The sequence below is a fragment of the Ceratosolen solmsi genome, unplaced genomic scaffold (genome assembly GCF_000503995.2).
Source record: "Ceratosolen solmsi marchali unplaced genomic scaffold, CerSol_1.0 scaffold31, whole genome shotgun sequence".
In the NCBI taxonomy this organism is placed as follows: Eukaryota; Metazoa; Arthropoda; class Insecta; order Hymenoptera; family Agaonidae; genus Ceratosolen; species Ceratosolen solmsi.
The window spans coordinates 4,581,416-4,593,781 of NW_011948432.1; the positions used below are offsets into that span (position 1 = coordinate 4,581,416).

The following is a 12,366-nucleotide window of genomic DNA, read 5'->3' on the forward strand; positions in this document are numbered from 1 at the left end:
AAAAAAAAAAAAAAAAAAAAAAAAAAACAATTAATTAATTGCTGAAATAGATTGTTTGTTTAGTAATCAATACAACGTACCTTTAGAGCAATTGAAGCGAAAAAAAATTACTTACTTTTAATTTTTCGGTGAAATCCCCTTCAACGTATGCTCATTCGCGTTACTTTTAATATGCCTTGGTACAATGATCTATATTATTATTATTATTTTCATAATTAAATTTGCAGACGAAAATATAATTAAAGTTAAATTTCCATGCTCAAATTGATGTTAAATATAATAATAAGCAAAAAAAAAAAAAAGAAGAAAAAACATTGCTCCTATCTTAAAAACCAAAGTGAAGAGACAGAGAAACTAGATTGTGTAAATAATGACGGTTTTAGCGATAGTTTAGCGTTTGACCGAAAAAGTTTTATTATTTAAAGGATGAATTGCAAGAAGAAGAAAAAATAAATAAATAAATAAACAAAAAGAAAGAAAGAAAACAAAAAAACTTTCCGTTTCTATTTATATGAATTTGTTTCACATGTTTTTCTCCCGTTTATTCATCATAAGCTCTATCTCTCTTAATCTTTGATATATTTAAACATATTTCTAATATAATCGCTTATATTTTAGAAACATGCATGATTATGCATTTATATGATAAATAATCAAATCATATTGGCTCTATGAATTCCAATACGTCTTTGACGTATTATATTAGAACGTAAATTTAATCTCTAAATTGTGGCTTTGTGAATTTTTTTTATCTTTCTCTATCCAATGCCATAATAATGCAGTGTATTATAATTTTTTAAATCTTTTAAGGTTTTAATAATTACACATTTTTATTCTAATAATTTACGAACTATAGCCTCTTAACAATCAAAAATATATAATATTTATACTTATATGAGTTATTAATTTTATTTTACATTATACTTTTTAATAATATTATTAGTAAACATAAAATGGATATAAAGATTTTTTTTTTCAATATTTAGAGGGAACATTAACAAATATCATAATGTAATGATTGATGTCTTTCAATGTTGAAATATTAATTTTCTTATTTTACCTACATTTGCGTGTGCAATAACGGGACGCGAGACAACGCATTGTCACCTCTTCAATGCTTTTGAAATATTTAGTTTTATCAATTTTTAGATAAATTGAATGTTTAATATATCTTATAATGATATCTTTAACTCGACCTTTAATAATAATATTAATTCATATGCGAGGAATAATTTGATTTACTTCATTATTCTGATACATAAAGCATTGATAATTATTAATTATTTATGATTAATGATTCTGTAAGTAGTTAAACCATGGCATTAAACTAATTTACTATTTAGTATTATTAAAGTAAGAATTTGATTCTTCAGAAGTTTTACACTATCTGGTAAAATCGAAACTATTAAAAAAACCTTTCATTAATAGTCAATATATAAAAAGTGGCTCAATTTATTTATGTGAAAACATTATTATTAATGAATGTTTAAATAATTATTTTCAGTAATGTTCTTAAATTTTTAAACAATCATATATTAATACAATGACTCGTATTTAATTTCTTATTCTATTGAAAAACTGACTAAATTGGTTAGTGTACTATGCATTACCGTACTTATAAAAAAAAAAATCTTATATACATCTAATATATTACAATTTCGATAAAATTTGATTTATATGCAAAAATTAAGATTTAATAAAAATTTGCAGCTTTTGTAAAATTACGTAATACACGTATATACGTGTTTGTGTGTGCGTTGGCACATGCATTTGCATATTAGCAATTAAACAAATGTGTGAAGTATTTATAATTGAGTAATTGTTTATATAGTATGAAACTAAATGAATTACACATAAATATACAAAACTGTGTAAATGTATACGTATTTTAGATAAGTAATTTTATAAAATGAATGTACGTTTTCAATATGAATATTTAATTTTACGGGGTATGTGTAGTTAATGCAATATCTTGAAAATTGGGTGGGCAATGTTTTTAAATCAAATCTTTACTTTTGTTTTTTTATCAAACATAAAATGTGCATTTTTGTCTTATTAATATCGACTATATTTATTGTTTCACGTTTAATTTTCTGTACATATTTTGTATTTGCATACATATTTACATAGAATAAGATATTTTTAATTTATATTAAAATAAATATGCTAAAACAGAATTATTTGAACTTAGTTTCATGAATGCTGTACTTATAAATGTAATCAATTAAAGTTTGTAAATATGCGTATATTAATTGAGGGGCCAAAAAAAACAAAAAAAAAAAAGTCTCCATATTTATTAAAAAAAAAAAATACTTGTAGGAATTGGAGGGTAACGACTCTTTCATACTTTAAAAATTCAGATTTTCAAAGAAATTAATCAATTTGAACGAGTTTCAAAATAAATACAAAATATTATTAAATCGAGGATGAATTATTCCACTATTAGACGTCTCTTGTTTCTGTATTTGTTGAATTAAATTTTTATGTAAAGTTAAAAATAATATCCTGCTAATAGTCGATTAATATTTTATTTGTATTATAAATTCCAAAGTATTGTTAATTTCTTTAATTCGCATATTATTGGAATTATTACATACTTATGAAATTTTGAATTACATAACGTTCAATGCAGGAAATTAATAAATAATTTAACAGAATGCGTGCCTTTATCTCTTAGTCATAATTTCAATAATAACAGTTGCTATAGTTTATTTTTATTATCGACGTATATTATTACGTAATCTTAAATTCCATTTCAAAATGATGTATATTATGTTAAACAAAAGGCAAACCAAACGATCGACAACATTAATCATTAATATAATTCGTTATTAATACTTTTATTATATAAATATTTTATTATTTTCCAATGTTTATTATTTCTGAAAGTTTTGTGTTAAACAATCTAATCACAAATGGGATTTTTATTTAAAACGCGAACTTTTGTTACCAGACATAGTAAAAAAAAAAAAAAAAATTTTACATGATTATTGAAATAATTTGATTAAAAGCGCACAGTGAACCTTAGAAGGAAAAAAAAAACATATTCGTTTACATAATATACAAGAAACTAAGCTGCAGCGATTTTTTCTACATCCTTTTTTCACTCGCACTCCTTTTTCATCGCTAAATCATTAATATTAATACAAATATCGACTGGTTTATTTATTGCACTATGCATAATTAGTTAAACAGTAAGATTAAAAGTACTTTAGTGCATAATTAATGGGAAACTTGTACAAAAGACTGGCTATATCCAAGATCCGAAATGATCACTAAATCGTAATATTATTATTTATATCGATAAAATAGTTATTAATGTAATAATAAAATGCAAGATTTTATTATTTATACTATTATTAGCTATACTGAAACCTACTAAATATCAATAAAAAGTTAAGTTAAATTAATATCTATCTACATTATGCGATTCAAAATTTAATGCAAATTTTTATTTAATTTAAAGAAACTTAAACTTTTTTTTATACGAGGATAAAAGTTTTTATCAATCACCTTCGCTTAAAATGTATCATATTTCATTAAAAGTACTAAGATTCGTCAGCTGATAAATATGGTTCTGATTCTCTTATTTTATCTAAATAAAGTAATCTTAATTTTAAATGTAATTTAAAATGAAACTATGTATATACTAATTATAAATGTTCATATGAATTTTTGGGTCGAAGAAGTAAATTATGATTATTGTTTATTGATATTATGGCTTGTTTTATCGTTTAGTGAACATTGTACTAATATAAAAATTCATAAAAATTTATTAATCCACTTAGTCTATAACAATGCTTCAGAAAATTCGTAAAATTATAATTATTAACAAGCATTTGCACTATATTATACTTATTTTCATCCTATTATAATATACTAATTTTTGTATTAATTTAATATTAATGAAAGATTTTTAATGAATTTTTCGACATATAGTGAATAAAAATTAGATATACAAAAATTTATTCATACTTAATGTGTATTTTAGTGTGTATACACAAGGATAAATGAAATAATATTCTAAAGTTTTTAAATTAATAATTTTATAATTTCAGTCCTCCACCAAAAAAGGCCGGACGCTATGATTTTTCTCGCGGTAATCATTATGTCAGCGACGATTACAGCGATGATGACGAAGTACAGCAGCGCTCCAAGTGATTTTTGAGCTACCTCGACTTGTCTTTCAAATTTTCTAAACTTCGACCAAACATATGCTGTCTTATTCTCAATTTTATTTAATAAAATCGTAGAATTGGTAGCACCGCTAGATAAGAGGTCGAAATAATTATCATTGGCTAATTAATGCTCGATTAAAAGTGTTTCAAACGTTACTTCGAAATTTAAGAAAAATGATAATTTAGAGAGAACAAACTATCATGATTTTTCTAAACGTGATAGATTACCATGCGAATGATAAATAAAATCAAATAGATTTCAAATATTTCGGCTTCCAGTGTTGAAATCTAGAAAATTATTAACGATAATAAGGCGATGCTGCGCTGCACATTTTACCAGTACATTGAGAGAGAGAGATAGATAGATAGAGAGAGAGAGAGAGAGAGAGAGAATATCGTTTGGATAGATCAATTGGTAATGAATATTTTGATTATGATGACAAATAATCTTAGCAATTGATAAATTTCATTTAATTAAAAAGATTCCTTCACTCTCTCTCTCTCTCTCTCTCTCTCTCTCTCTCTCTCTATCTCTCTCTCTCAATGTATCTTAACGTATCGTAGGGATCTTATGCTTTGTTAATTTTTAAGAGTATAGAAAAAAAAAATTTATAAATTTCTACAGATTTTAATTATTTGTAAAGTAAGTAAAGTATTTCGTATGCTAGAAGTGCCAAACTTGTTCATCCAATGGACGTTCCTTCTAATATATGACAATTTGTGAGCTAACTGAAAATGTTGCTTATAGAAATTCTGAAATACTTTTTACTAAGAGCTTTTAAGCGACCATTCAATTTGAATGCTAAAATAAATATTGAATACTCTTGATAATTTTCGCTTTTTAATGAATCCTAAATGTTTTTACTTCTAATATATTTTCCAATAAGTAAGTGTTAAATATTTATTAACTCTAAGAACTTGAGATAGGCGTAAACCTAAACCTAATTATTATTCTATAACTTGAATTCTTGTAAAAATGATTATTATTAGTAATATTTGAATGCCCAATGTGGTTATTCAAATTTTCATTATTAAATTATTTATTATTTTTTTTTACGCAACTAAAGATCTATCATTTTTATAATTTAACTTATTTGACAGTTACATTATCTTTAACAATTTTTTAATCATTATAATGCAGATGTATTCGTTATAAACAATCTTGTCGATTAATTTGTTGTTGAATCGGTCGGAATACCTTGCTTGTATAGATAGAAAAATCTCATTAAACTTAATTTAACTAAACACCAATAATTCTTTATCGCATAAGTAACAATAGAACACGTTTCTTGTAGTCTTAAGTACGTGTATTAAACTTTTTATGTTTCTGTTGTATATTAATAATGCTAGTACGAGACTTTGTTCTTTTCAAATTATATTCTAATAATAATGATAACAAGAATTAATAATAATAATAGTAATAATAATAACGACGACGACGACGACGACGACGACGACGACAACGACAACGACAACGACAACAATAATATATTCCAATATTTGGTTTTATCATTAAGTTAAAAATACAATAAATATATTTTTATTTTATTTTCATTTGAATATTTATGTATACACAGTAAAGAAATATTATTCAGTTATTAGCAATAATCTGATGAGATTTTACTTGCACGTGTTTTGTCTGTATCAACGATTAGAAAAGTAAAGAATTAATGCTTAATTTAAGTTTTCCAACTGTTTATGAAAATGAGTTATGATAATTGTCCCAATTAACATTGCCATGGATTAAGAATTTGATTATATCGACGTCAGATGTGTAAGATCAAGTCGACTAATGATATACCAATGTCCTTAATAATGATAGATTAGAGATTTAATTTATAATGTTTGTCTATCAATAGCAATGGATAGATCTTTTAATTTTTGTTGTCGTTGTCATTCGAACTAATTATAATAGTCTTAATTAAATTCTGATACAAGTACAATTTTAAACCTGCCTACACCTGTCTATAATATAATTCTTTGTAGTAAATATTTTGAACATTATTTTGCAAATTGATTAATTGAAATAGCACTTTGAAGGTATTTTTGCTGTTGACTAATCTTTTCATCGACTATCGACTATCACTATCCCCTATTTTTTACTTTATGACTTTCCAAATCCTCTAACAACTTAATTTTACTTTTAAATTATCTTGGCTTACCATTAATTTTCACATAAAAACGAGAAAAAGCAAAAAGAGGCAAATTTAAAAAAAACTCGAATATCGAGATCCGTATGACGAATTTTTATTGCTAACCAGAGAAATTAATCTTTCAGCGCATTCACTACTTTCTTATCGGTATTTGATCGTATTTGGTCTTGGGTCGTATCATTATTATAAACTATTAGGCTAGTAATATTGGATCGTAACTCTTTGTATGAATTCGGATCGAACATTATACTTTCCATCGATAAATACAGTACTTCCTTTTTTTATTTCATTTTGATTTAAAGGAATTAAATGAAGAAACCTACGTACAAATATCGATAATCTTTGCAAAGAAACGTTCGACTTCTCTGTCTCTACGAACAATTTTAAGCTTCTTTACGCTATTTTCACGTCTTATGTACTACATATGAGCATAACTTGGTAAATGGCTGAAATAGTCAATACGTTCGTACATAAAATATTAATTTGTATTTTTTCAATAGATTAATACTAATTTGTGTTGGGTATATCTCTTGAAGAATAGAGGTTTCGTTGAAAAATAGATGTATGTAATGTTTTGCATAACGATGTATAATATTTGGTATTTATTCGAAATATCATCGACCATGCTCATATTTATTTTACATTAAATGCCAATTTGACATATAATTATTATTCATTCAATTTTCAGGTATTTAATGCATGAAAATTTATAAATTTGTGGCTATAGTTAAAAGTTATTTACTTATCGTGAAAATTCCTACTAATATAATTCAACTGTAATAATTAAAGCAACGCATGTTATATAAGTAATCGATGATTTTCATTGTTGACTAAAATAAATATTGTAATAAAATCTTAAAACTATTAGAAAGCAACATTTTCAATCAAATTACGTTAGTCGATATAAAAAATAAAAAAATAAAAAAATAAAAAAATAAAAAGTAATAATAATAATAAGGATTTTGGCACTTAAAAAACGATTCGTTAATCAATTCGTCAGTTCGCGCATTACGATTATTTTTATTATTTTGTACAGCAAAAAATTCCAATTTACTTAAAGCTTTATTGCCTTTATGGGCAGACGTCTGTATTAATTTCTATGAAGCTGATAGAAGTACTTGCATTATCTTAACGATCGATCATATAATAAGACTCATCCATTCCTATATGGATCCTATATATCTATTAAAATTTGCACAATAACGCAAGAGTCTTGACTGAATGCATTATAATTATAGGCTTCATGTAACATCAAGATCTCATAATTTAATATTGGATGATTTGCGTCTAAGAGTGCATCTATATTGTCTGTTTATAAAACGCGTTCGATATAATGCATTTAATGTAGGGTAAATGAAATTTATATATATATATATATATAAATAATGATATTTTGATATATTGCGAATGTAAATGCATTTGGTAACGATTAAATGAATTTGTAGAAATTTTTCAAATTTTTGAGGTGCTAACATTTTTAGCAAATTGTAAACCTCATTGTCGTTCTTAATGTTACTGTTGTTATTGTTATTACTACTACTACTACTACTACTACTACTACTACTACTACTACTACTACTACCACCACTACTACTACCACTACTATTATTATTGTTATTATTATTGTTATTATTATTATTATTACTATTATTATATTATCGTAACTATCATCATCATCATCATCATTATCAACAATTACCGATGAATTGCAAAGAATTAGTTAAGAACGGTCATATGAAAATAAACGTCGAGTAGTAGATCCTTATTATTTTACTTTAAGTAAAGCCAAGATCGTTAAACGCAAATAAATAAAATCACTACGACTTTGAAGACTGGTGATGAATTACCTTGGTGTATAAGAATTTCAGTACGAAATTTTTTTTTAATAAATAAGGCGATTAAAATATTCGTGAAATCATTTCGGTTAGATTAAATAAGTACGTGGAAGAATTAGAATCTATTAAAATCTCGGCAATCCTTCTATCAAAGGCGACTTGAATCGAGAATTATATTTTGTTTCACTTATCAGTCGCATTGCTAGAACGTTGAATAATCCCATCACTTTCGGCTTCTCCGTTTCGGCTAAAACACCTCGTAAAAGATATTCGATTTTTTAATGAATCTTTCGATACATTTTCTTTGTTCATATTAATTTGTAATTGTTCGATTTCCGATTATCAACTATCACTTTATAATTAATTTAACGTTGCTATCGATCATTAAATCCGAGCAGTCTGAAAAAAAAGTCTTTAATTTACATTTATATGTGAGGCAATGTTTTTGTAGAATAATTTTATCCCTATTCAATATTCAAAATAATTCCAAATATCCAAATAATATACGAATATAATTTTTTTTTCTCCCCCACCCCCTTACCCCTCCCCCCCCCTTTTTTTTCGATAGTCCCAAATTTTTTGGTAAAAACTATTTATCGTTGTCAGGAAATAAATAAATAATTAATTAAAAACTACGCACAAAGTCATTTAATTCGTTCCACGGATAGTTTGAAGATAATCTCACAATTTCATCCCAATGTATCATTTATAAAACAGTGCTGAGAATAATTAAGCCACATCTCTAATTTTTAATAAAATTTCAATCTTCATAAAATAGAAAAGCTCTTGTGTATCCGGAATATTTCTTATGGACTTCTCAAGGCTTCCCTTATCTTTCATCAGCAATGGCCATTTGTTGCACAGTTAAACTGCTATTATCGTTTGCAATATTAATATTCTATCGAATTGGACTATAAAAATGATAAATTTTGAGGTTCTTGACCTATCGTAACGGCGACTGATGAAATTCATAAAGTGCATACCGTAGGAATAGCATACCCCCATGATTATTTTAAATTAGCTATATGGTGTAGTCAACAGAAGCATCTTACATTATCATAATACGAACTAAAATGGTTAAAAATAATAATAATGTCTTGATGTGGAGATTCATTATCATATCTTTTGAGTATAATTTTGTCATAATTCCCAGTATATGAGGTGATTGAAAAAAGAAAAAAAAAAGGAAATTATTCACAATTGCTTTAACGTAAAGAGGCCTCAGATCTTGAAACAACCACTTTTATCAATAATTTGAAAAAATAATTTAATTATTGTCAAATGAATCGAGTTTTTATTATATGTGTACTTTTAGACAGACTCAAAACTTATAATATTCGTTACGAAATCCGTAGGGTTGCAGAGCGAGGCGAAGTGAAAACGATTATCTTAATCTCGAAAGTATTATCATTTCGGTAATTTTCCGTTAAATATAATCCGCGCGTACCAATTGTGATAGGAAAGATTTCGTACCGTGACTATAATTTTTTCATCATAATGGTTTTCCATTACGGTGAATATATAACGACAATACACCATTACCACACGTGTAATCAATAATAATCGACATAATTACGATTGTTACTTATAGTCGTTGTTCTACACTTTGAAGCATTATGGATTTATCGGTTAAATACTGCACATCCCATCTGGATGGATACCAAATGCATGGTTGTTAGCCCACGTGTACGTTATTGAACATGTATACATATAAATAAATATACTATATTTTATATTAATAATTCTGAATAATTATTAAGTATCAAATATTATATTATTATATTATATTATTTCATGTTTATATGTCTAGCTCTGTTTGTTCGTTTCTCTCTCTCTCTCTCTCTCTCTCTCTCTCTCTCTCTCTGCGTATGCGTGTGCGTGCGTGCGTGCGTGCGTGTATTTATATGCGTATATATACATACATATATTTATATGCATTTATTTACCGTATGTTATCCAAATGCTAAATATCACGGGACCGCTAAGCATTACTTGTCTTATTTCTTAAAAATAATTAATTATTACCCATTAATTGGTGAATTACTAGCGATATTGTTGGTTTTATTTTATTCTTTTTTTCTTTTCTTTTTTATGTGTGAAAGAATTCCTAATGATCGAGAGTTTCTTGAAAATTCTCAGATAATCTTATGCGGCCGTTTGTAATCAATAAGCATAAAACTTTGTAACTGAGAAATTTCATTCAAAAACTTGTTCCAAGTACATGTTACCGGCATATTTGGAATATTTGAAATAACTTATCGGTTAGCCAAAGATTTTCATTAAAACTCATCTACTACACGAGCTATCTTAAAGAAATGAAAAAATATCGAAAAATTATAACTTAAATCATACGCTACGCACTAGCGACTGTTAAACCACATACTTGACATAATATATTATTGAATATTGAATACTTCTGTCAGCGTAACAATATTTTACAAACAACTAAAATCTATAAATATAGTCGTACTGAGAGCTTTGTTCATGTAAAAGTAATTACTTATTTAAAGCAGTGATAAACGAGAGCGTCACTTTAAATTAAATTGTAGGAGAAAGTAAAACTCGCGACTGTAGTCCGTTAAGATGAGATTGTTTAATTCGCTATTTTATACAAAACTGTTTTACAGAATAATTCCCGAGGAAGAATATAAATTTAATAATAATAATAATCATAATCATAATAATCATAATAATAATAATAACAACAACAACAACAACAATAATAATAATAATAATAATAATAATATTGGTATTGAAAAAAGCAGTAACAATAATAATTGGTTAAATTAGATAATGTAATTCGTAATAAGGGAAATTTAAAAAAACGAATATAGAGAACGCGAGTCTCATTGGCTGGACCACCGGTTACGACGATCGTAGCATATGGCACACGCGCGCACACAAACACACGCGCGCGCGCAGATATAACATTCATCGTTCGAACGCATGTCTACATTATAAATACAAGAATGCACAATGTGTATCTCGCATTTAATGTTTTGAAAGGGACGAGTGCTGAAAATTTTGTTATTTTTTGAATTTACAATCATTCTTAAATATGTATTATATGCGTGAAAAGTTTAAAATAAATAATCGAATCTCTTTTCCATTATTGTCGATAAGCGCACGTATTGCGCATGGCAGCAGAAAAGACTATTTATTACAATATATTTAATAATGCGTTATGCTAGGAAAGTCATGACTATTGTTTTCATATGTAAATCATCTGTATAATATCAATAATGTATCGATGCCACGGCATGTAGAAAATCGATCGACACTAGTTTATAATAATTGATTCGCACCTGATTAAAAAAAAATTGTTCTTTTAGTTACATATTATTATATCATCGTATTTTACCTAACGTACTTTAACGCTTAAAAGAATATTTTTATAATAATAATGAGACTACAAACGCAATTGTTTTATCAATGTGAACCAAAGTTTATAATAATAAAAATATGTCGATACATACTTTTAAAGTTTGTTTTTTTTTTGTTTTTTTTTTTTGTTTTTTTGTTTTTTTGTTTTTTGATCGGGTGCTACGTGTCGCTATACGAAGGAAATGATAAGGCACATTGTCGATAAGCTGGTGTTACACCATTATAAATTGTACTACGATCACGAGCTTATGAATTATTATGTGTATAGTTAAACGAGAAGATAATTTGCAGGCACATTTGTTACCGCATTAGAAAGTCTGTGGCGCATTTTTTAGATCACTTTTTTTTTTTTATAAGAGTACAGCGATTTATAGGAGGGATAAGCCACCTCCCACAATAAGTACATACACTTGATCATATGAGAAATAAGAAGCGAAGTGGGCGAATATTAATTGATATTGCGTAGTGGCGAGAATGCGTTTTTTATGTCATGGGAAGCTTCGAGGATAATTGAAATCATTTTTTTTAGTAGAGATCAAATTCGCACCGTTAAATGAAAATGAAGTATATACGTGATTTGGAGATCTTAAATACGAATGTGCGTTGTGTCGTATACTGCACACGTGTTTTCGTATCTCGTAATGAGCCAATGGTGCCTAATGATTTCAACTTTGACAAATGGTCACTGACTCTTGAGGCTTCTGCGTAAAATACAGCGACTGCCTTGTAAAACGAACGAAAATAAAGAGCAATTATTGTAATTATAATTTTTATTCCACCACCACCACCACCACCACCACCACCACCACCACCACC

General features: G+C 26.7%; 1 protein-coding gene across 4 annotated transcripts in view; it reads left to right on the top strand.

Moving 5' to 3' along the window:
• Nucleotides 1-4,555, top strand: part of LOC105364350 (choline-phosphate cytidylyltransferase A) — a 35,192-nt gene extending 30,637 nt beyond the window's left edge. For 3 of the 4 annotated variants that reach the window (XM_011502251.1, XM_011502252.1, XM_011502254.1), the window contains exon 9: nt 4,059-4,555. In XM_011502251.1, the coding sequence (XP_011500553.1) occupies nt 4,059-4,161 (103 nt within the window). In that variant the 3' untranslated portion in view covers nt 4,162-4,555. The remainder of the gene's footprint in view (nt 1-4,058) is intronic. The other variant, XR_912949.1, reaches the window with a different exon arrangement.
• The last annotated feature ends 7,811 nt before the right edge of the window (nt 4,556-12,366 follow it).